Consider the following 23,753-nt stretch of genomic DNA (forward strand, 5'->3'; position numbering starts at 1 on the left):
CCCATTGTCGGAGTCTTTCACTTGTCATGTCTTTCTGAAGAGCGTGACAGGTGTGGTATGTTAAAAGGATGGACTAACTACCCAGGTTGTTGTTATTCTTTTACTTTATGTGCAAGGACGCTAGCGCACCTTTCTTATAACGTTCATTGTGTTGTAGTACAATAAATCAACGTTTGGGATTTTTTGTTTGTTTTGTACGGGTTCACGTCTTCACTTGGCTAGTTTTCATTTTGGACTACTCTTTATTTATTTTTTATCCAACCAGCTTTTTCGCACTCGGTCTCCTGTCCTTCGCTCTCTGTATCTAGACACATTTTGAGATATCAGGTTTTATGCAAAGCAAAACAGTTGCAGCGGAATTAACTTTCGACTCTACGGCATATGTATTACCATTCAGTGAATACCTCACTCAACAAAGCTGAAAGGGTTCATTTGAAATCTGGTTTGATCTGTCAAGGCTTGTCTAGTCGCCATGGAGAGGCAGAACAGTCACCAAGCAACTTATTCTTCCCAACACCCATTTGTGCACACGTTGAAACTGACCAGGGCGCAGTTAATAAGGGTGAGTTGTCTTATTATGCTTGAGGAAATGTGGTAAGAGCTGCACAACGATCATACCTCCAAAACATGCTAACCTCTCACCATTATGCCTAACCTGGTCAGCCGCCAGTGGACGTTATGGATCTCAACTATCCAAACATAGCGCCCACTAGCGGCTGCCCGGCAGGCTACATTATATTTATACCACTTTCACACTGATCATTATTCACGATTGATTAATGATTATCTGTAATCATGGTAGCGTCCACATTTAATGTAGTTCATTAAATGAAGTGTTCAGAAATATATAATATTCTTATTTATAATAAAAATGACACTGCATTATTCACGATTCAGTTACTAATGGGCACAACATGATCCGAAAACACAACCAAAACAAGATGCAAATGCCTCCAACAAGTTGGTAGTCAACAAGTTTGATGTAGTCATTGTGTGCTATGAATATGGGACCGAAAACTAAACTTTTGTCTACTTTAATACACTATAAGGGAATTTGTCCAAATACTTATACACCTTCAAATAAAACAGATATGTATGAAAATACCCACAAATAAAAGGTGACATTCTGTACTGTCGACTTGTGAAATATTTGATCTCAAATTCAAAATGCTCGAGTATAGAGGCAAATCTACTTTGTGCATAACACAAGTCATTTTTCCAACAATTGTTAACAGACAGATTATTTCACTTATAATTCACTGTATCACAATACCAGTGGGTCAGAAGTTTACATACTCTAAATGTACTGTGCCTTCAAAACAGCTTGAGAAATTACGGAAAATGGTGTCATGGCTTTAGAAGCTTCTGATAGGCTAATTGACATCATTTGAGTCAATTGGAGGTGTACCTGTGGATGTATTTCAAAACCTACCTTCTAACTCAGTGCCTCTTTGCTTGACATCATGGGAAAATCAAAAGAAATCAGCCAAGACCTCAGAAAAAAAATTGTAGACCTCCACAAGTCTGGTTCATACTTTGGAGCAATTTCCAAACGCCTGAAGGTACCACGTTCATCTTTACAAACAATAGTACGCACATATAAACACCATGGGATCATGCAGCCGTCATACCTCTCAGGAAGGAGACGTGTTTTGACTCCTAGAGATGAATGTACTTTGGTTTGAAAAGTGCAAATCAATCCCAGAACCTCAGCTAAAGACCTTGTGAAGATGCTGGAGGAAACAGGTACAAAAGTATATATATCCACAGTAAAACGAGTCCTATATCGACATAACCTGAAAGGCTGCACAGCAAGGAAGAAGCCACTGTTTCAAAAACGAAACCAGACTACGGTTTGCAACTGCACATGGGGACAAAGATCGTACTTTTTGGAGAAATGTCCTCTGGTCTGATGAAACAAAAATAGTACTGTATGGCCATAATGACCATCGTTATGTTTGGAGGAAAAAGGGGGAGGCTTGCAAGCTGAAGAACACCATCCCAACCGTGAAGCACGGGGGTGGCAGCATCATGTTGTGTGGGTGCTGCAGGAGGGACTGGTTCACTTCACAAAATAGATGGCATCATGAGGCGGGAAAAATATGTGGATGTATTGAAGCAACATCTCGAGACATCAGTCAAGAAATTAATGGACAATGACCCCAAGCATACTTCCAAAGTTGTTGCAAAATGGCTTAAGGACAACAAAGTCAAGGTATTGGAGTGGCCATCACAAAGCCTTGACCTCAATCCTATAGAAAATGTGTGGGCGGAACTGAAAAAGAAACAAAAGCAGAAATAAATAATTCTCTACTATTATTCAGACATTTCACATTCTTAAAATAAAGTGGTGATCCTAACTGACCTAAAACAAGGAATTTTTACTAGGATTAAATGTCAGGAATTGTGTTTAAAGTTTAAATGTATTTGGCTAAGGTGTATGTCATCTTCCGACTTCAATCTACCCTATGCAACATAATATCCTCCATATATCATATCCCTGTCCCTCCCATCCACAGGGCATGGTGTTGGGCTCCATCCTCGTCCCCATACGAGTTTTTCTGGCTGTCCTCTGCTTCCTGATCATGTGGCCTATTGCCCGGCTCCGATTGGCTGGCCTCTCAGAGGTGGAACGGTCCCGGCCAGTAACGACTGGGTGGAGGAGATGGTTACTACACCCCATCATCTGGTTCCTTAGCCGGGCAGTGTTTTTCTTCCTGGGGTTCTTCTGGTTCCGGGTCAAAGGTTGTAGGGCGGGGCATAAGGAGGCTCCTGTGTTGGCAGTGGCACCTCACAGTAGCTTCCTGGATATGTTGGTGCTGACGGAAACCCAGCTGCCTACGGTGGTGTCTAGATCAGAGAACCAAAGCATTCCCGTTATAGGGGGTGAGTGTTTTGTGGGAGACTGGGAAGAGGTTCTGGGTCAAAGTTGCCCTTTTAAAGAGACAGGATGGACATTTTTCTTTGGCATCACCTTCATTAAAAGAATCACATACATTTTCACATCATACACATTTAAACCAGTCAGTCCATCATTAATACATTAATACATTCACTCACAAACGACCACTGTCCCAACTGCACTAGATAAGTACATATACCGATACAGTCTACTTTGCATTTAGTAGTCCAACAGCACAAGGAACTAATGAATATTTGAACACAACTCTCATGACTCTCTTCTGAATGTGTGCTAAAGTTGTATTTTCCCTCATTTTCTTTCACACCTTCCCCCTCTTAGTCTCTTGTCTCTTTGTCCTACACTCTTTCCCCATCTTCCATCTTTCTCCTTCACCTTTTCCATCCCCTCCTCTCCTCCCTCTTCATCGCCACCTCTCACATTTCCCTGTCTGTTCTCTCTAGTCTCTCTCTCTCTCTCTCTCTCTCTCTCTCTCACACAATTCCCTGTCTGTTCTCTCTAGTCTCTCTCTCTCACACATTTCCCTGTCTGTTCTCTCTAGTTTCTCTCTCACATTTCCCTGTCTGTTCTCTCTAGTTTCTCTCTCTCACAATTCCCAGTCTGTTCTCTCTAGTCTCTCTCTCTCTCACAATTCCCTGTCTGTTCTCTCTAGTCTCTCGCTCGCTCACAATTCCCTGTCTGTTCTCTCTAGTCTCTCTCTCTCTCACACATTTCCCAGTCTGTTCTCTCTAGTCTCTCTCTCTCACACATTTCCCTGTCTGTTCTCTCTAGTTTCTCTCTCTCACAATTCCCAGTCTGTTCTCTCTAGTCTCTCTCTCTCTCTCTCACATTTCCCTGTCTGTTCTCTCTAGTTTCTCTCTCTCACATTTCCCTGTCTGTTCTCTCTAGTTTCTCTCTCTCACAATTCCCTGTCTGTTCTCTCTAGTTTCTCTCTCTCACAATTCCCTGTCTGTTCTCTCTAGTCTCTCTCTCTCTCACAATTCCCTGTCTGTTCTCTCTAGTCTCTCGCTCGCTCACAATTCCCTGTCTGTTCTCTCTAGTCTCTCTCTCTCTCACACATTTCCCAGTCTGTTCTCTCTAGTCTCTCTCTCTCACACATTTCCCTGTCTGTTCTCTCTAGTCTCTCTCTCTCACACATTTCCCTGTCTGTTCTCTCTAGTTTCTCTCTCTCACATTTCCCTGTCTGTTCTCTCTAGTTTCTCTCTCTCACAATTCCCAGTCTGTTCTCTCTAGTCTCTCTCTCTCTCTCTCACATTTCCCTGTCTGTTCTCTCTAGTTTCTCTCTCTCACATTTCCCTGTCTGTTCTCTCTAGTTTCTCTCTCTCACAATTCCCTGTCTGTTCTCTCTAGTTTCTCTCTCTCACAATTCCCTGTCTGTACTCTCTAGTCTCTCTCTCTCTCACAATTCCCTGTCTGTTCTCTCTAGTCTCTCGCTCGCTCACAATTCCCTGTCTGTTCTCTCTAGTCTCTCTCTCTCACACATTTCCCTGTCTGTTCTCTCTAGTCTCTCTCTCTCACACATTTCCCTGTCTGTTCTCTCTAGTTTCTCTCTCTCACACATTTCCCTGTCTGTTCTCCTCTCTAGTTTCTCTCTCTCACACATTTCCCTGTCTGTTCTCTCTAGTTTCTCTCTCTCACAATTCCCTGTCTGTTCTCTCTAGTTTCTCTCTCTCACAATTCCCTGTCTGTTCTCTCTAGTCTCTCTCTCTCTATCACAATTCCCTGTCTGTTCTCTCTAGTCTCTCTCTCTCTCTCACATTTCCCTGTCTATCTAGTCTCTCTCTCCCTCTCTCCCTCACATTTCCCTGTCTGTTCTCTCTAGTCTCTCTCTCTCTCTCACAATTCCCTGTCTGTTCTCTCTAGTCTCTCTCTCTCTGACAATTCCCTGTCTGTTCTCTCTAGTCTCTCTCTCTCTCACAATTCCCTGTCTGTTCTCTCTAGTTTCTCTCTCTCACAATTCCCTGTCTGTTCTCTCTAGTTTCTCTCTCTCACAATTCCCTGTCTGTTCTCTCTAGTCTCTCTCTCTCTCACAATTCCCTGTCTGTTCTCTCTAGTCTCTCGCTCGCTCACAATTCCCTGTCTGTTCTCTCTAGTCTCTCTCTCTCTCACACATTTCCCAGTCTGTTCTCTCTAGTTTCTCTCTCTCACACATTTCCCTGTCTGTTCTCTCTAGTTTCTCTCTCTCACAATTCACTGTCTGTTCTCTCTAGTTTCTCTCTCTCACAATTCCCTGTCTGTTCTCTCTAGTCTCTCTCTCTCTCACAATTCCCTGTCTGTTCTCTCTAGTCTCTCTCTCTCTCTCTCTCTCTCTCTCACACAATTCCCTGTCTGTTCTCTCTAGTCTCTCTCTCTCACACATTTCCCTGTCTGTTCTCTCTAGTTTCTCTCTCACATTTCCCTGTCTGTTCTCTCTAGTTTCTCTCTCTCACAATTCCCAGTCTGTTCTCTCTAGTCTCTCTCTCTCTCTCACATTTCCCTGTCTGTTCTCTCTAGTTTCTCTCTCTCACATTTCCCTGTCTGTTCTCTCTAGTTTCTCTCTCTCACAATTCCCTGTCTGTTCTCTCTAGTTTCTCTCTCTCACAATTCCCTGTCTGTTCTCTCTAGTCTCTCTCTCTCTCACAATTCCCTGTCTGTTCTCTCTAGTCTCTCGCTCGCTCACAATTCCCTGTCTGTTCTCTCTAGTCTCTCTCTCTCTCACACATTTCCCAGTCTGTTCTCTCTAGTCTCTCGCTCGCTCACAATTCCCTGTCTGTTCTCTCTAGTCTCTCTCTCTCTCACACATTTCCCTGTCTGTTCTCTCTAGTCTCTCTCTCTCACACATTTCCCAGTCTGTTCTCTCTAGTCTCTCTCTCTCACACATTTCCCTGTCTGTTCTCTCTAGTTTCTCTCTCTCACACATTTCCCTGTCTGTTCTCTCTAGTTTCTCTCTCTCACACATTTCCCTGTCTGTTCTCTCTAGTTTCTCTCTCTCACAATTCCCTGTCTGTTCTCTCTAGTTTCTCTCTCTCACAATTCCCTGTCTGTTCTCTCTAGTCTCTCTCTCTCTATCACAATTCCCTGTCTGTTCTCTCTAGTCTCTCTCTCTCTCTCACATTTCCCTGTCTATCTAGTCTCTCTCTCCCTCTCTCCCTCACATTTCCCTGTCTGTTCTCTCTAGTCTCTCTCTCTCTCACAATTCCCTGTCTGTTCTCTCTAGTCTCTCTCTCTCTGACAATTCCCTGTCTGTTCTCTCTAGTCTCTCTCTCTCTCACAATTCCCTGTCTGTTCTCTCTAGTCTCTCTCTATCACATTTCCCTGTCTGTTCTATCTAGTCTCTCTCTCCCTCTCTCTCTCTCTCATTTCCCTGTCTGTTCTCTCTAGTCTCTCTCTCTCTCACATTTCCCTGTCTGTTCTCTCTAGTCTCTCTCTCTCACATTTTCCTGTCTGTTCTATCTAGTCTCTCTCTCCCTCTCTCTCATTTCCCTGTCTTTTCTCTCTAGTCTCTCCCTCCCTCTCTCACATTTCCCTGTTCTCTCTCCCTATAGAGTTTAAGTCTCTCCCTCTCCTCTCTTCAGTAGCACTTCAGTGGCGTTTGTGTCCTAATGAATATAATTATCATGTCAATTTGGCTATGTCACATTATAACAGTCGTGTGTATGGTTTGTCTTTTCTCTCTCTCAGCCCTCCTGGAGTTTAACCAGTCAGTGTTGGTAAACAGGAAGAATCCAGAATCCAGGAAACGGGCTGTCGTTCAGATCAAAGAGAGGCTCACCTCCAATGGCTACTGGCCACAGGTAAGCAGGGATCAGAGGGCAGGGGTCAAATTAGGCTCATGGGGGAACTGGTGTAACGTAGAAGCCCTGCCTGAGACATGCAAACCCAATTGTTGCTAGCAGACTACAATGATTTCCTCTTGGTCTAATGGTTAAGACAGAAGACGCTGGTTCACATCCCACCAGTTACACATGAACCTCACTGCATCAGTCTTGCGTCATATAGCACTACAACTTTGTTGACTTGCAATACTGGTATGTCATGTTCGAATAATGTTACTGGCGGCCAACAATGAACTTTACTGATGAAGGGACGGCTTTCATAGAACTGGTTTAACACACCTCTATTCATCAGTCCCTCCTCCGAATGAACCTTCCTGATGGGAGAACATAGAACTGGTTCTACGAACTCCCTTGCTTTCTAAATTCCCATCGCTCTCATTGTCTCTATTCATCAAACAGTCTCCCTTTCTCTCATGGCCAGATGCTGATGTTCCCAGAAGGCACCACGACGAACGGCACCACTCTCATAAAGTTCAAACCTGGTGAGATTTAGACCTGGGTTCAGATAATATTTGAAATCTTTCAAATGCTTTTTGCCTTTGCTTTAGCCTGCCTAGGGTGCCAGATGGGCGGGGTTTGCACTTTTGTGACTATTCTACTGGTTCCATTGTGCCAGTCAAGCTCAATCAAGCCCAGATAAAGTAGTTGAGATCATTTAAAATAGTATTTGAACCCCGGGTTGGTAAATAAAGAATGTCACTTCTTCTACACCTAAAGTAATGGATGGTATGTTGTGTTACATAGGGGGGTGAGCTGACTGGTTTGCTGTTCTGTCTCCTTCCTAGGTGCCTTCCTAGCTGGAGTCCCAGTCCAACCTGTCCTGCTGCACTACCCCAACAAACTGGTGAGTAGACTGGACTGCGTCAATATTGGGATACAGCAGAGAAATTGAGTGTCAGAACGGAGGGGTGGAAGCGCTGGCTCCAGGGGTGCTTGTTGTCAGGAGGAAGCAGCACTGTGACTGGTAGTTTACATACCGACGCAGCGGAAGGTGTAGGGTGAAGTTGCACATACATTTGTACTGACTCTACACACATCCCCTCACACACAATCATCATGTGCGCTGCTGCTACTCTGTTTATCATATCCTGTTGCCTAGTACCTTTACCCCTATACATATCTACCTCCATCTCTCCAGTAGTCCTGCACATTGTAAATATGGTACTGGAACTGACCCTGTATATAGTACCTTTACCCCTATACATATCTACCTCCATCTCTCCAGTATTCCTGCACATTGTAAATATGGTACTGGAACTGACCCTGTATATAGTACCTTTACCCCTATACATATCTACCTCCATCTCTCCAGTATTCCTGCACATTGTAAATATGGTACTGGAACTGACCCTGTATATAGTACCTTTACCCCTATACATATCTACCTCTATCTCTCCAGTATTCCTGCACATTGTAAATATGGTACTGGAACTGACCCTGTATATAGTACCTTTACCCCTATACATATCTACCTCCATCTCTCCAGTAGTCCTGCACATTGTAAATATGGTACTGGAACTGACCCTGTATATAGTACCTTTACCCCTATACATATCTACCTCCATCTCTCCAGTATTCCTGCACATTGTAAATATGGTACTGGAACTGACCCTGTATATAGTACCTTTACCCCTATACATATCTACCTCCATCTCTCCAGTATTCCTGCACATTGTAAATATGGTACTGGAACTGACCCTGTATATAGTACCTTTACCCCTATACATATCTACCTCCATCTCTCCAGTATTCCTGCACATTGTAAATATGGTACTGGAACTGACCCTGTTGCCTAGTACCCTTACTCCTATACATATCTACCTCCATCTCTCCAGTATTCCTGCACATTGTAAATATGGTACTGGAACTGACCCTGTTGCCTAGTACCCTTACCCCTATACATATCTACCTCCATCTCTCCAGTATTCCTGCACATTGTAAATATGGTACTGGAACTGACCCTGTTGCCTAGTACCCTTACTCCTATACATATCTACCTCCATCTCTCCAGTATTCCTGCACATTGTAAATATGGTACTGGAACTGACCCTGTATATAGTACCCTTACCCCTATACATATCTACCTCCATCTCTCCAGTATTCCTGCACATTGTAAATATGGTACTGGAACTGACCCTGTATATAGTATGCTTACTTGCTACTTGTGTTTATATCTTGTGTTTTGTTCTACGTTGTTATTTCTAGTATTACATTGTTGGGGTTAGAGCTAGCAAGAAAGAAAGACTATGCACTGTACGTGTGCATGTGACATTGAAACTTGAAGTTGGCACTAGATGCTTATCTTGGGTCAGTTTTGCATTTCCCCCCACTAATGGCTAAGGTTGGGCTTGTGGGATTTTAACCCGGAGCGCATTGGAATTGTGACTGAGAGCACCCTACCTTATCGTATAAAGAAATAGCATGTGGTTTCTAATCATAGTTAATGTTTGTGGATGTTGGAACTCTCATGGCCCCACAGCATGCCTGTACAGTCAGACGTAGACCCATGGGTGATGTACTGTCTGCACATGGCAGTTCACCTTCTAGAGTTATTATTTCTATGCCTGTTTAAAAACATGCTTTACTTTCTAGGATACTGTGCGCTGGACCCACAGGGGAACTACCTGGTAAGACACCATCTATATGAAATAAAAACGTCTAATAATCATTCAAATCAATCTTTATTTGTCCCATGCGCCGAATACAACAAGTGTTGACCTTACCGTAAAATGTTTACTTACAAGCCCTTAATAACCAACAGTGCCGTTCAAGAACTAAAGTAAAACATAATAAAAAAGTAACACAATAAAATAACAACGAGGCCATATAGAGGAGGTACCGGTACCGAGTCAGTGTACAGGTTAGTTGAGGTCATCTGAAGTGACTATGCATAGATCATAAACAGCGAGTAGCAGCAGTGTACAAAACAAATGAAGGGAGGGGTGGTGTTAATTGTTAATTATTAACTGTTCAGCAGTCTTAAGGCTTGTGGGGTAGAAGCTTTTAAGGAGACTTTTGGACCTAGACTTGGCGATCCGGTACCGCTTGCCGTGCGGTAGCAGAGAAAACAGTCTATGACTTGGGTGACTGGAGTCTCTGACAATTTTATGGGCTTTCCTCTGACACCGCCTATTATATAGGTCCTAGATGGCAGGGAGCTTGGCCCCAGTGATGTACTGGGCCGTACACACTACCCTCTGTAGCGCCTTACAGTCAGATGCCAAGCAGTGCAACTGATCAGGATGCTCTCGATGGTGCAGCTGTATAACTTTTTGAGGATCTGGGGACCCATGCCAAATCTTTTCAGTCTCCTGAGGGGGAAAAGGTTTTGTCATGTTCTCTTAATAACCGTCTTGGTGTGTTTGGACCATGATAGTTTGTTGGTGATGTGGACACCAAGGAACTTGAAACTCTCGACCCGCTCCAATACAGCCCCGTTGATGTTAATGGGGTCCTGTTCGGCCCATCTTTTCCTGTAGTCAACGATCAGCTTCTTTTTCTTGCTCACTTTGAGGAAGAAGTTGTTGTCCTGGCGCCATACTGCCAGTTCTGACCTCCCTATAGGCTGTATCATCGTTGTCGGTGATCAGCCCTACCACTGTTGTGTTGTCAGCAAACTTACTGATGGTGTTGGAGTCGTGTTTGGCCACCCAGTCATGGGTGAACATGGAGTACAGGAGAGGACTAAGTACGCACCCCTGAGGGGTCCCAGTGTTGAGGATCAGCGTGGCAGACGTGTTGTTGCCTACCCTTACCACCTGAGGGCGGCCCGTCAGAAAGTCCAGTGCAGAGGGGTGTGTTTAGTCCCAGGGTCATTAGCTTAGTGATGAGCTTCGTGGGCACTATGGTGTTGAACGCTGAGCTGTAGTCAATGAATAGCATTCTCACATAGGTGTTCCTTTTGTCCAGGTGGGAAAGGGCAGTGTGGAGTGCAATAGAGATTGCATCATCTGTGGATCTGTTGGGGTTGTATGTGAATTGGAGTGGGTCTAGGGTTTCTTGAATAATGGTGTTGATGTGAGTCATGCCTTTCAAATCAATTCATGGCTACAGATGTGAGTGCTATGGGTCGGTAGTCATTTAGGCAGGTTACCTTCGCATTCTTGGGCACAGGGACTATGGTGGTCTGCTTGAAACATGTTGGTATTACAGACTCGGTCAGGGAGATGTTGAAAATGTCAATGAAGACACTTGCCAGTTGGTCCGCGCATGCTTTGAGTACACGTCCTGGTAATCCGTCTGGCCCAGCAGCTTTGTGAATGTTGACCTGTTTAAGGGTCTTGCTCATATCGGCTACCGAGAGCGTTATCACACAGTCATCCAGAACAGCTGGTGCTCTCGTGCATGCTTCAGTGTTGCGTGCCTCGAAGCGAGCATAAAAGGCATTTAGCTCGTCTAGTAGGCTCTCGTCACAGGGCAGCTCGCGTCCGGGTTTCCCTTTGTCGTCCGTAATAGTTTTCAAGCCCTGCCACATCCGATGAGCGCCAGAGCTCATTATCAACTTCATTATCAAATCTCAATTTAACATACATATTATTGGAAACAAGTGTTCAATATATGATATTTCACTGATTGGTGGGGGTGTTTTTCCCTCCAGGGTTGAGGCATTGTGGCACACCTGCTCTCAGCTCTACACTAACGTTACTGTTGAGGTAAGGTCATATTGTCCATAATCAGAATGACCACTCACCGAAGAAGAATTTCCTGTTTTCTCATTGGCTGTAATACCTGTCAGTAAAAAAGGTATGTTCTCTTATTGGCTACAGTACCTGCCAGTATACACCCCCTCCCAGGAGGAGAAGGATGACCCGAATCTGTATGCAGACAATGTCCAGAAACTCATGGCCAAGTGAGTCTACACAGCGTGTGTGTGTAGTTTGTGGACGTTTCCCACTGTTTGGCATGTTGTGGTCAATTTTGCCTCTGTATTTGCATAATGTATACTTGGCTATCTGTTTGCTTTGGATGCATGTATTTTCTGAATGTGTGTAGATGATTCTAACATCTGTAACCTCTTGTGTCTATCAGGACCCTGGGCATCCCGGCGACAGACCATGTGATGGAAGGGCGTGTTCCTACCAGAAAACTGGGTGGGCTCTCCCTCCCCCTAGAACCACCTGCCAGAGAAACTCTCTCTCTGCTGCATAAAGACGGGTAAGAGACGTGTGTGTATGTACACTACATGATCAAAAGTATGTGGACACCTGCTCGTCAAACATCTCATCATTCCAATATCATGGGCATTAATATGGAGCTGGTCCCCCCTTTGTTGCTGGGCCCCTCTCATCTCTCTTTCTCGCTCCTCTCATCTGTCTCTCGTGCCCCTCATCTCTCTCTCTCTCGCCCCTTTCATCTCTCTCTCTCGCCCCTCTCATCTATCACTCTCTCTCTCTCGCCCCTCTCATCTATCACTCTCTCTCTCTCGCTCTCTCTTGCCCCTGTCATCTTTCTCTCTCTCTCCATCCTCAGTCTCAGAGAGTTCGAGGTGGAGGCAGCACTGAGTAAGATAATTGACAGGTGTCAGTCAGAACAGGGTTGGAGGGCTGGTGTGGATGAGCTGGCACCACTCCTGGGACTGACAGACAGACAGACTGCTGCTAAGATCTGTGGACTCTACTCCAAGGTAAACTACTCCAAGGTTAAACTGGCCACCACCAACCGGCATCAAATGTGGTGTGTGTGTGTGCTTCTGTGTCGAGTACTGAAGTAGTAGATTTCCATAAGTATTCCTTGGTGTTGTGTACTTTGCATACTCTCTGTATGTGTTAACAGTACGTGTGTGTGTTCCAGGATGACAAGGTGGACCTCAGGCAGATCTATTTAAGTGTGACATCAGTCTCTGGGCTTCTGGGATTTAAGTCCCTCCTTCACACTGCATTCACTGTAAGTTCTGCTCCAAGTGTGTGTAGAGTAGATTTAGAACCCCAGTGTTTGTGTAGAGTAGATTTAGAACCCCAGTGTTTGTGTAGAGTAGATTTAGAACCCCAGTGTTTGTGTAGAGTAGATTTAGAACCCCGGTGTTTGTGTTTAGTAGATTTAGAACCCCGGTGTTTGTGTTTAGTAGATTTAGAACCCCGGTGTTTGTGTTTAGTAGATTTAGAACCCCAGTGTTTGTGTAGAGTAGATTTAGAACCCCAGTGTTTGTGTTTAGTAGATTTAGAACCCCAGTGTTTGTGTAGAGTAGATTTAGAACCCCGGTGTTTGTGTTTAGTAGATTTAGAACCCCAGTGTTTGTGTAGAGTAGATTTAGAACCCCAGTGTTTGTGTAGAGTAGATTTAGAACCCCAGTGTTTGTGTAGAGTAGATTTAGAACCCCAGTGTTTGTGTAGAGTAGATTTAGAACCCCGGTGTTTGTGTTTAGTAGATTTAGAACCCCGGTGTTTGTGTTTAGTAGATTTAGAACCCCAGTGTTTGTGTAGAGTAGATTTAGAACCCCAGTGTTTGTGTAGAGTAGATTTAGAACCCCAGTGTTTGTGTAGAGTAGATTTAGAACCCCGGTGTTTGTGTTTAGTAGATTTAGAACCCCGGTGTTTGTGTTTAGTAGATTTAGAACCCCGGTGTTTGTGTTTAGTAGATTTAGAACCCCGGTGTTTGTGTTTAGTAGATTTAGAACCCCGGTGTTTGTGTTTAGTAGTTTTATAACCCCGGTGTTTGTGTTTAGTAGATTTAGAACCCCGGTGTTTGTGTTTAGTAGATTTAGAACCCCGGTGTTTGTGTTTAGTAGATTTAGAACCCCGGTGTTTTGTTTAGTAGATTTAGAACCCCGGTGTTTGTGTTTAGTAGTTTTAGAACCCCGGTGTTTGTGTTTAGTAGATTTAGAACCCCAGTGTTTGTGGAGAGTAGATTTAGAACCCCAGTGTTTGTGGAGAGTAGATTTAGAACCCCAGTGTTTGTGGAGAGTAGATTTAGAACCCCAGTGTTTGTGGAGAGTAGATTTAGAACCCCAGTGTTTGTGGAGAGTAGATTTAGAACCCCAGTGTTTGTGGAGAGTAGATTTAGAACCCCAGTGTTTGTGGAGAGTAGATTTAGAACCCCAGTGTTTGTGGAGAGTAGATTTAGAACCCCAGTGTTTGTGGAGAGTAGATTTAGAACCCCGGTGTTTGTGTTTAGTAGATTTAGAACCCCAGTGTTTGTGGAGAGTAGATTTAGAACCCCAGTGTTTGTGGAGAGTAGATTTAGAACCCCAGTGTTTGTGGAGAGTAGATTTAGAACCCCAGTGTTTGTGGAGAGTAGATTTAGAACCCCAGTGTTTGTGGAGAGTAGATTTAGAACCCCAGTGTTTGTGGAGAGTAGATTTAGAACCCCAGTGTTTGTGGAGAGTAGATTTAGAACCCCAGTGTTTGTGGAGAGTAGATTTAGAACCCCAGTGTTTGTGTAGAGTAGATTTAGAACCCCAGTGTTTGTGGAGAGTAGATTTAGAACCCCAGTGTTTGTGGAGAGTAGATTTAGAACCCCAGTGTTTGTGGAGAGTAGATTTAGAACCCCAGTGTTTGTGGAGAGTAGATTTAGAACCCCAGTGTTTGTGGAGAGTAGATTTAGAACCCCAGTGTTTGTGGAGAGTAGATTTAGAACCCCAGTGTTTGTGGAGAGTATACATGTTAAACTTGGTATGTACGATATGCAGTTATACGTTTGAACCTATAACTAACTGTATGTACTATACGTAGCCTGGATCCCAGATCGGTTAGTGCTCTTGTCAACTCCAACATGTTTGCAATGACAATTCAATAAGGAGTTGGCAAGGGAGGAGAAATAGACTGGCACCCAGGCGGTATGTCCGGTTACTACGGTATAAAGAGGAAGCTTTAACCTATATACTAAATTAATATATTTTATATAAACTACATTAATATATTTTACATAGACAGTATATAAATGGTATATATTTACATAAATGTATATATTTGAACCCAGTGTAAACTGTCTGCAGCTGTATGACAGAGAGTGTAGTGGCAGTCTGACTGCAGTGGACGTGTCTGACCTGATGGGGGCGCTAGTGGGGAGTCCTCAGTACCACACAGAGGAACTGTACACTGAACTGTCCTTGAGAGGAGCGCCCACCGAACGTAAGCCCAGGCACCCATCCACTAACAATGTTGACATTCAAATACATGAATAACTTGAAACTTATCTTGATTATTAGTGGTGTATTAGAAACTTCTCCGCCTGTTTGTTGGACCCTAGTTATGGCTGTTTCTCAATTCGTCTTTCTGCGATCCCTCGCAACCCATCTCCTCGCCTCCTTCTCAACAGCATTCGAGAAGTTCCAAGGACCTTTTTCTCCAATGAGAAGGAGGCAAGGAGAGCAGATGCAAGGAATCGAGGAAAGATTAATTGTGAAAGCCATGTCCTGTTGTTCGTCCCACTGTCCCTTGGAACTGCAATGCTATGTGGTTGTATCTCTACAGAAGACCTGTTCAGTGTGCTGACCACCCACCCCACCTATCAGAAACTGATCAGCGAGTACTTCACACCTGAGGGGGTGGAGTCCTCACCACCATCCTCTCCTCTGACCAAAGGGAAGGCAGGGAACAACAATGCAGGATCGCCTAGCGACAACAGAACGGCCTTGCCTTACAAAACGGCTGATAACGGCTCTCCTCTGCCCAGTAAGAAGAACGACTGAGTGAAGGAACTCTGAAGCATACTGATGGCTACCGGTTGGTTATACAGTGCCTTGCGAAAGTATTCGGCCCCCTTGAACTTTGCGACCTTTTGCCACATTTCAGGCTTCAAACCTAAAGATATAAAACTGTATTTTTTTGTGAAGAATCAACAACAAGTGGGACACAATCATGAAGTGGAACGACATTTATTGGATATTTCAAACTTTTTTAACAAATCAAAAACTGAAAAATTGGGCGTGCAAAATTATTCAGCCCCTTTACTTTCAGTGCAGCAAACTCTCTCCAGAAGTTCAGTGAGGATCTCTGAATGATCCAATGTTGACCTAAATGACTAATGATGATAAATACAATCCACCAGTGTGTAATCAAGTCTCCGTATAAATGCACCTGCACTGTGATAGTCTCAGAGGTCCGTTAAAAGCGCAGAGAGCGTCATGAAGAACAAGGAACACACCAGGCAGGTCCGAGAGACTGTTGTGAAGAAGTTTAAAGCCGGATTTGGATACAAAAAGATTTCCCAAGCTTTAAACATCCCAAGGAGCACTGTGCAAGCGATAATATTGAAATGGAAGGAGTATCAGACCACTGCAAATCTACCAAGACCTGGCCGTCCCTCTAAACTTTCAGCTCATACAAGGAGAAGACTGATCATAGATGCAGCCAAGAGGCCCATGATCACTCTGGATGAACTGCAGAGATCTACAGTTGAGGTAGGAGACTCTGTCCATAGGACAACAATCAGTCGTATATTGCACAAATCTGGCCTTTATGGAAGAGTGGCAAGAAGAAAGCCATTTCTTAAAGATATCCATAAAAAGTGTTGTTTAAAGTTTGCCACAAGCCACCTGGGAGACACACCAAACATGTGGAAGAAGGTGCTCTGGTCAGATGAAACCAAAATTGAACTTTTTGGCAACAATGCAAAACGTTATGTTTGGCGTAAAAGCAACACAGCTCATCACCCTGAACACACCATCCCCACTGTCAAACATGGTGGTGGCAGCATCATGGTTTGGGCCTGCTTTTCTTCAGCAGGGACAGGGAAGATGGTTAAAATTGATGGGAAGATGGATGGAGCCAAATACAGGACCATTCTGGAAGAAAACCTGATGGAGTCTGCAAAAGACCTGAGACTGGGACGGAGAGTCAAAGTCAAAGTCCAGACCTGAATCTAATCGAGAATCTGTGGAAAGATCTGAAAACTGCTGTTCACAAATGCTCTCCATCCAACCTCACTGAGCTCGAGCTGTTTTGCAAGGAGGAATGGGAAAACATTTCAGTCTCTCGATGTGCAAAACTGATAGACATACCCCAAGCGACTTACAGCTGTAATCGCAGCAAAAGGTGGCGCTACAAAGTATTAACTTAAGGGGGCTGAATAATTTTGCACGCCCAATTTTTCAGTTTTTGATTTGTTAAAAAAGTTTGAAATATCCAATAAATGTCGTTCCACTTCATGATTGTGTCCCACTTGTTGTTGATTCTTCACAAAAAAATACAGTTTTATATCTTTATGTTTGAAGCCTGAAATGTGGCAAAAGGTTGCAAAGTTCAAGGGGGCCAAATACTTTCGCAAGGCACTGTACATCGACTTGAATGGGGATCCCCTTCTAGGAATTCTATTTCTAATGGGGCTTACGCCATTTTGTGAAATTGAAGAAAAACCTAAGGCAGCTCAACGGTATCGACAGTAATGCCAATTTAACACGCCGTTCTCTAAGAAATCAAAGGGAACGACTCATAGTGAACTAGTGCGTATGTCTTTCAGATGGGTTATATGTGGTCTTTTAAGACTTGTTTACAATGTCATAGCTACATAGCCTAGCTATGATTGTTACACAATTCTCTGGATCTGCCTGTCAAGATGCTGTGAAAATAGTATTGCGGTAGTGTTTATTTATAAATGTAATACGATTTTAATCAAATTAAGAGTGTCTGTCTTATTTTGTAAGGCTTGAAATGGGATGTGGTATGTGAATTTGTATTGATTTAATGAACAAAATATACAAACCAAATGATTATGTAAATTACTATTCTCAGGATTTTGTATTGTATTTTACATTTAATCTATTAAACTGAATGTTAAACATTGGACTCCTTTTGTTTCATTGTAGCCTTATTTTAAAGAGGCCTTCTTCCTTTTCCTTTGAAGTTTGTTTCTCCCATCCTTCCGCCCTCTCTTCTGTCTTTTACCCACTCTCTGGCTCCATCTCTCTCTCGCTCTGTCCATCTCTGGCTTTCTCTCGGGTTCCACTTTCTCTCTCTTCTCACTCAGTCTCTGTCTTTTACCCACTCTCTGGCTCCATCTCTCTCTCGCTCTGTCCATCTCTGGCTTTCTCTTGGGTTCCACTTTCTCTCTCTTCTCGTCAGATGTGTGACCCTCTGCCTGTGTTGGTTCATCCTCCTCCACTTTACTGAGCTTGGCTGGGAAGGGAGGATGAATGGTCTCTCCATTTCTTTTTCCTCCCTCTGTTTTTCCTGTCCTCCGTTCAGTTACAGGGGACAGAACTGTTTCTATCTCCCTTTTCCCTTCACTGTGTTTGGTTCTGGATGCTGGAATGGTCTTTAGCTCTATTTTGTTTTCTGTTGTCCCTCTGTTTCCTGTTATCTTAGCATCGGTTTCTACCTTCTCTATCTTTCCTTTGGAGGAGGAGGTGGATTCCTCCGTTAGTCCTCTCCTGTTTTTAGTTTTAAGCTTTTTTAATACTAAATGGCTCCCTTCTTCAGATTGAACCACTACTTGTCTTTCCTTCTTCCCTCCCATATCCCCACTCTCTCCCACCTTCCTTTTCATTCCTTTACGGTTTAGACCCCTGTTGGTTACGAATGCATCATTCTCGATAGTCCCTTCCCCCTCGATAGTTTTACTTTTCAGATTTTCTGTCACTTGCTCTTCCACCTTGTCCCCTTGTTTCCCCGTCTCCTCCTCTGCAGTGTTTGCGGACTCTTCCTTCTGCTCCTTCCTGCCCATTACGGCTTTAGCATGCCTCGTTCTTGCCATGGGACTTGGAATAGGAGAAGACTTTTCAGTCCTCTCCTCCTTTGTCTCGTTCCCTTGTTTTCCTGTCTCTTTCTCTGCTGGTTTTGGTTTATCCTCTTTCTTTACCTCTACATCCTTCCTTCTTGCTCTAGTCACAGGACGTCTAAGACTAGGCTTCTCAATCGTCTCTCTCTCCTTTTTCCCCATCTCTCCATCTATCTCCATATGTGCTGTGCTCGGCTCCTTCTCGTCTTTCCTCTCCACGTCGTTCTTTCCCCATTTCCTTCTTGTCATAGGACTGAGCTCTCTCCACGTCACCTTCCCTGAGGTTGGTACGTCCTCCCTCTCTTCTCTCCCTCCCTCTTCCCTCTCTTTATCAGTGTAGATATTAGGGGTAGTAGCCAAGGCCTCTTTTTGAGCTGTGTGCGGATTCTGTTCTTTCTTACACTCTTCAGCTCTCCAGTTCCCTCTAGTTGTGATCATACGGCTTGTCGCAGTACTAGTGATGGGACAGGGGTTTTCAGTCCTCTCCTCTACCTCATCCCTTTGTTTCTCTGTCTCGCCACCTGTCTCTTTCTTTGTGTTTGGCTTCCCTTCTTTTTTCCCTTCTGCATCTTTTCTTTGCTTTCTTGTCACAGGAGTTAGAGTTCTGGTCCTTTCAGATCTTTGCTCTTTTCCCTCGCCCTCTTCTTCATCCATCTCTACAGATGGTACTTTATTCATTGTGTTTCCTGGTTTGGGCTTCTCCTTCTCTGCTGCTCTGCTCTTCCTTCTTGTGGTTATCATAGGACATGGGATAAAACGGGGCTTTTCTGTCCTTTTTGCCTCATCCTCTTTCTCTGTCTCTTTCTTCGTTTTCGACGACTCTTTCCCCTTCTCTGCAGCTTTGCTACTCCTCCTTGCTCTTATCATAGGTCCTGTCATGGTACTTGGCTTTTGTGTCTTATCCTTTGCCTCGTCCCGTTGTTTCAACGTCTCTCTGTCTGCCTCCGTTTTCTGGCCTTGACGCTGTTGAGGCTCTTTCAGTGTCACCTTCACTTTATCAGTGTTAATATTAGGAGCAGTAGCAGCCTTGAACTCCGTCTGCACCGCCCTGTGACTCCTCTGTTCTTTCTCTTCAGCCTGTTCTCTATTCACAGCTTGTCTCTCTCGTCCTTTCCTTGACGGTCTCTGTTTCTTTTTCTCTGTTTTCTCTTCCATCTTGTTTTCGGTTGCTATTACTTCCCCCTCTTCTTCTTCTCTAACTGCTACTTCCCTCATTTCCATTTTCTCAGTTTTCTTTACTACCTCCTTTTCATTTTCTATTTCTTTCTTCCCCTCTTCTGTTTTCATGGTGTCCTTCCTCCGTCTACTATCTCTCTGTTTCTGATGTCTAGTTGACCTCTTGCTGTTTCTGCTTGGATTCGCCTTTGACGTCTCTTCAAGTCTTCCAACGATCTCGTTCCTCTCCTTCATTCTCTCTTCGTCTTCTTCTCTTTCTCTCCTTTCTGTATTCCCTCTATCTGCATCTGCCCGTTGACCGGTTTGGGTGGTCTCTACCTCCGACTCAGTCTCTCTCTTCTGCTGCTTTATCTCTTTCACCTCCATCTCCGCCTCCTCTCCTGTCTCCACCCCGTTTTCTCTCTCTCCATCACTCTTCATCTGTCCCTCGGTGCCACCCAAAACAGTCTCTCCCTCTGTACTTCCACGAGACGCTGGGGTGAGGGAGTGTTCCACCTCAACCTGCCCCAGGGTGAGGAGGGTGTGTGCGGTAGAGATGTTGGCCGTCTCCCTCGTGCTGTCCCTGGGCATGTATGACTGGAGCTGGTCGTTGTTGACCCCTGTAGCCTCCAGACACAGGGGGAGTGGAGTGGACTCATCCCAGGCAGAGTGAGGGTGGAGCAGCCCAGGTATGGAAGCCTGACTATCGGACATAGACTCATCCAAGTTCACCCCTTCTATAGGCTGGTTCCATGTTTCCTCCATTCTAGGATAGGCTTCTTCCACTGTCTCACTTATACAGTCTGACAGTAGGGTTGATCCAGGATCTCTGCTGCTTATGGATGGCGGTGAGCTCTCTATGTCTGAGTCCACCTGAGTGATAATAGGAACTGTACTGGGGTCAGCGAACTCTTTCACACAGTCAATAGCAGGAGAGTCTGGCGACGGTTTGTTGCCACCAGCTGAACCACATGACTCAGTGATACCAGAGGCTTCGGTGGCTGTGATCACGTCTGTTAGCTTTTCGTTGACAGTGGCTGAACTTCCAGAGTTAGTAACGCAAGGTGCTTCAGTGATGGTTGTGTCTGTTGCTTGAACAATTGCACTGTTAGTTGCCTGAGTGTTGACATTGTCTGGAGGATTTGTTTCAGACACATTTGTCACCTTAAGATCAATTCTATTTAATGCTTTAACGTTGGCACGGTCCAGTCCTGAAGCTTGAGAACTGATACGCATGTCTGAAGCTTGAGAACTGACACGCATGTCTGAAGCTTGAGGACTGACACGCATGTCTGAAGCTTGAGAACTGACACGCATGTCTGAAGCTTGAGGACTGATACTCATGTCTGAAGCTTGAGGACTGATACACATGTCTGAAGCTTGAGGACTGATACGCATGTCTGAAGCTTGAGGACTGATACGCATGTCTGAAGCTTGAGGACTGATACGCATGTCTGAAGCTTGAGGACTGATACGCATGTCTGAAGCTTGAGGACTGATACGCATGTCTGAAGCTTGAGGACTGATACGCATGTCTGAAGCTTGAGGACTGATACGCATGTCTGAAGCTTGAGGACTGATACGCATGTCTGAAGCTTGAGGACTGATGTGCATGTCTGAAGCTTCAGCTTTGTTGCCATCTGAAGCTGAACTATTCACACAGTCTAACGTTTTAGCATTGAAACTATCAGATGTTTCAGTGTTGGGCCCGTCGAATGACGAAGTGTCTATCACCCTCCATTCCTCCTCACCTCCCTTGTCAGCTGCCTCCACCTCCATTCCTCTCCCAGTCACATCCAGTCTAGGACCTTCCTCCAGCTGAGGCCTGTGTTCCAGACTCCCTTCCCCAATTTGAGGCTCCTCTGTGGGGTCTGAGAGAGAGGCAGTAGCCCATAGAGGTAGAGGCTCTGGATCTCCCTCACCTGCCGGGTTCGGGGTGTCCCTAACCCAGCCTGTCAGGTGAGCATCCAGGAAGGGGTCGCCTCTGGGGGTGGAGCAGGAGACAGCCATGATGAAGGACTGGATGGGTACGGTGCAGGGGGTATCCCCATCCCCATGGCCTGAAGGGGGGGTGACCCTGTCCCTGTCCCGGGCAGGGTGAGACAGCTGAAAGGGGCGAGGATCCTGGGGCTTCCAGTTCAGTTGACCCTCGTCCTTGTTGTCGTCTCCTTGGCCTTCCGGGGGCGTTGAAGAGACAGAGTGGATGAGTGCCGCCATGGCTAGGAGTCTCAGGTTAGGGGGGCGGAATGGTGGGTTTTCCGTCAACATCCTCCTGCCCCCGTGATAAGCCGCCAGAGGGAAAGGGCCGGGGGATGCAATCGGAGTAGGCGGGCCTAGACTAGAGACAGGAGGAGGGGAGGGGAAAGGATATGTCTGGATGGGTGATAGTACTACTCCTTCTCTTCCTCCCTCTTCTTCTTCTCTCCATCCCTCCTCTTCTTTCTTTTCCTCCAGATCCTCCTGTTTCAGCACGTCTCCCACTTGCCCCGCGGTGGAGTCGCCCGAGTCCTCATCTTCTTCACTCATTCCCTCCATCACTCCATCTTCCTCTCTTTCCAGAGGCAGGATCGTGAAGGTTAACCCATCTTTACTCGTATTTAAGGGGACAGACAAGTTTGACAAGTTTGCCTCGTTCCGGGAGTTGTAGTTTTGTTGACCTGACTGGTTGTAGTTCTGTTGATCGGACTTAATCCGGTGCAGGTTGTTGAGCACCCCAGACGTGGTTGAGGATGTGGTGGGCTCGGAGGCTAGAAGATCCCCTTGCAGAGGACCGCCCTGGAGGTCAAGGACTGAAGTGATTGAGAGCGGGTCTTTTGATTCCTGAACCACAAAGTTTGAGGCTGAATGTCCTGTTCTATATTGACCACTGCTGCCCACAACAGGCAAGATGGCGGCGGGTAGTTCTATTGACGAGCTATGACCATGTGACAATATAGCTTCATAGGCTGTATTAGGCCCAGTTGTTATATAAAGATTCTGATTGTTTTCATTTTCTACAGGCAAAGCTCCTGGGGGATAGTAGACATCAGTCACAGCAATAGTATTGTTTGGATAATGATACTGTGTGTGTTGGGAAGTCTGGTTACTAGGAGTATAACTCAGGATTTGATGTTCCGAGAAAGGAAATGGGGAGGGGGAGTTCATTATCATCGGAAGTGGTGCATTGTGGGGGACGTAATCTCCCATAGGAATAAACATGAAGGGTCCACCCTCAGAGCTGTCCTCACTGAACACAAAGTGCCTGGAACGTTGTGGAGGACACATCTGAAATGCATCCTGGCCTGCCATAGGGGTAGGGAGTGGGGAATAGTTTTCCGGTAGGACGAAAAACCCTTGCGGTGGTGGTGCGTTGTGGTAGTTGTCATTTTTGTGACTAACAGGTAGAGGTGGCAGAGGGAAGGCTCGGAGGTGTGGTGTGGGCATTGGGAATGGTGCATTGTGGGAGTAGTTGTTCCCAGGTTGAGGAGGAGGGCAGGGACCTTGAAGCTGAAACATGCCGTTCTGTGAGGTTGCCAGTTGGAAAGTTCCAGACGGTGAAGGGGTAGGAGGGATGAGGTAACTAACAGTACAACCGTCCTGGGTCTGTATGAACAATGGAGGCCCGTGGTCAGGTACATTGTGGTTATCGTAGTTTGAAGTTGAACGCCTCTTACGATGAATACTGGTGGACATAGACCTGCAGTGCCTCTCGAATTGTAATTCATATGATGTCATAGGTGGGCTCAGAGCTTCTCTGTGTTCTGTGAGTGACGGGGCCTGTTGTTGTGCAGTACAGCCTTCAGATGCAGTGTGGGTAGCGTAGTCCTCTGGGTCACTGCAAGTAACACTGGCAGGCACGTCTGGCATCTCCTGATCCACCTGTGAGGAGAGAGGGACAGGAGACACACCAATGAAATAGGCTACATCAAAGCATTTCTTTGTTTGACTTTTATTTGAGAGATAGAGCACGTTGTAACACCTGTGCCTCCTCCTGTGCTAGGAGGTCGATGGTATCGGGGTCTGAGGTGAGGAGAGAAGACAGGTACTGCAAATCCAGCACTGCTCCGACCTGCGAGGGAAACACAGAGGGGAGGTGGTATCAAAACCCCACGTATCAACCACTGCAACCTACAGGAAACACAGAGGGGAGGTGGTATCAAAACCCCACATATCAACCACTGCAACCTACAGGAAAGACAGAGGGGAGGTGGTATCAAAACCCCACGTATCAA

The 23,753-nt window shown here is 45.3% G+C and overlaps 2 protein-coding genes across 2 annotated transcripts; one reads left to right on the forward strand and one right to left on the reverse strand.

Moving 5' to 3' along the window:
* Window positions 1-17,456, forward strand: LOC110531500 (lysophospholipid acyltransferase LPCAT4). Its single transcript, XM_021614710.3, has 13 exons — window positions 1-562; window positions 2,520-2,886; window positions 6,581-6,693; window positions 7,157-7,217; window positions 7,521-7,579; window positions 9,328-9,362; window positions 11,333-11,387; window positions 11,502-11,584; window positions 11,764-11,889; window positions 12,205-12,358; window positions 12,526-12,618; window positions 14,666-14,801; window positions 15,144-17,456. Exons 1-13 carry the CDS (start codon window positions 473-475, stop codon window positions 15,359-15,361), a joined length of 1,590 nt encoding a protein of 529 aa, XP_021470385.2. The 5' UTR covers window positions 1-472; the 3' UTR covers window positions 15,362-17,456.
* Window positions 17,405-23,642, reverse strand: LOC149980775 (uncharacterized). The gene is made up of 2 exons (XM_090183544.1): window positions 23,501-23,642; window positions 17,405-23,400 (listed from the first exon to the last, which is right to left on the reverse strand). Exon 2 carries the CDS (start codon window positions 23,386-23,388, stop codon window positions 17,479-17,481), a length of 5,910 nt encoding a protein of 1,969 aa, XP_090039670.1. The 5' UTR covers window positions 23,389-23,400; window positions 23,501-23,642; the 3' UTR covers window positions 17,405-17,478.
* Between the last annotated feature and the right edge of the window lie 111 nt (window positions 23,643-23,753).

The sequence above is a fragment of the Oncorhynchus mykiss genome, chromosome 9 (genome assembly GCF_057628025.1).
Source record: "Oncorhynchus mykiss isolate SJ-2025 chromosome 9, ASM5762802v1, whole genome shotgun sequence".
Classification (NCBI taxonomy): Eukaryota; Metazoa; Chordata; class Actinopteri; order Salmoniformes; family Salmonidae; genus Oncorhynchus; species Oncorhynchus mykiss.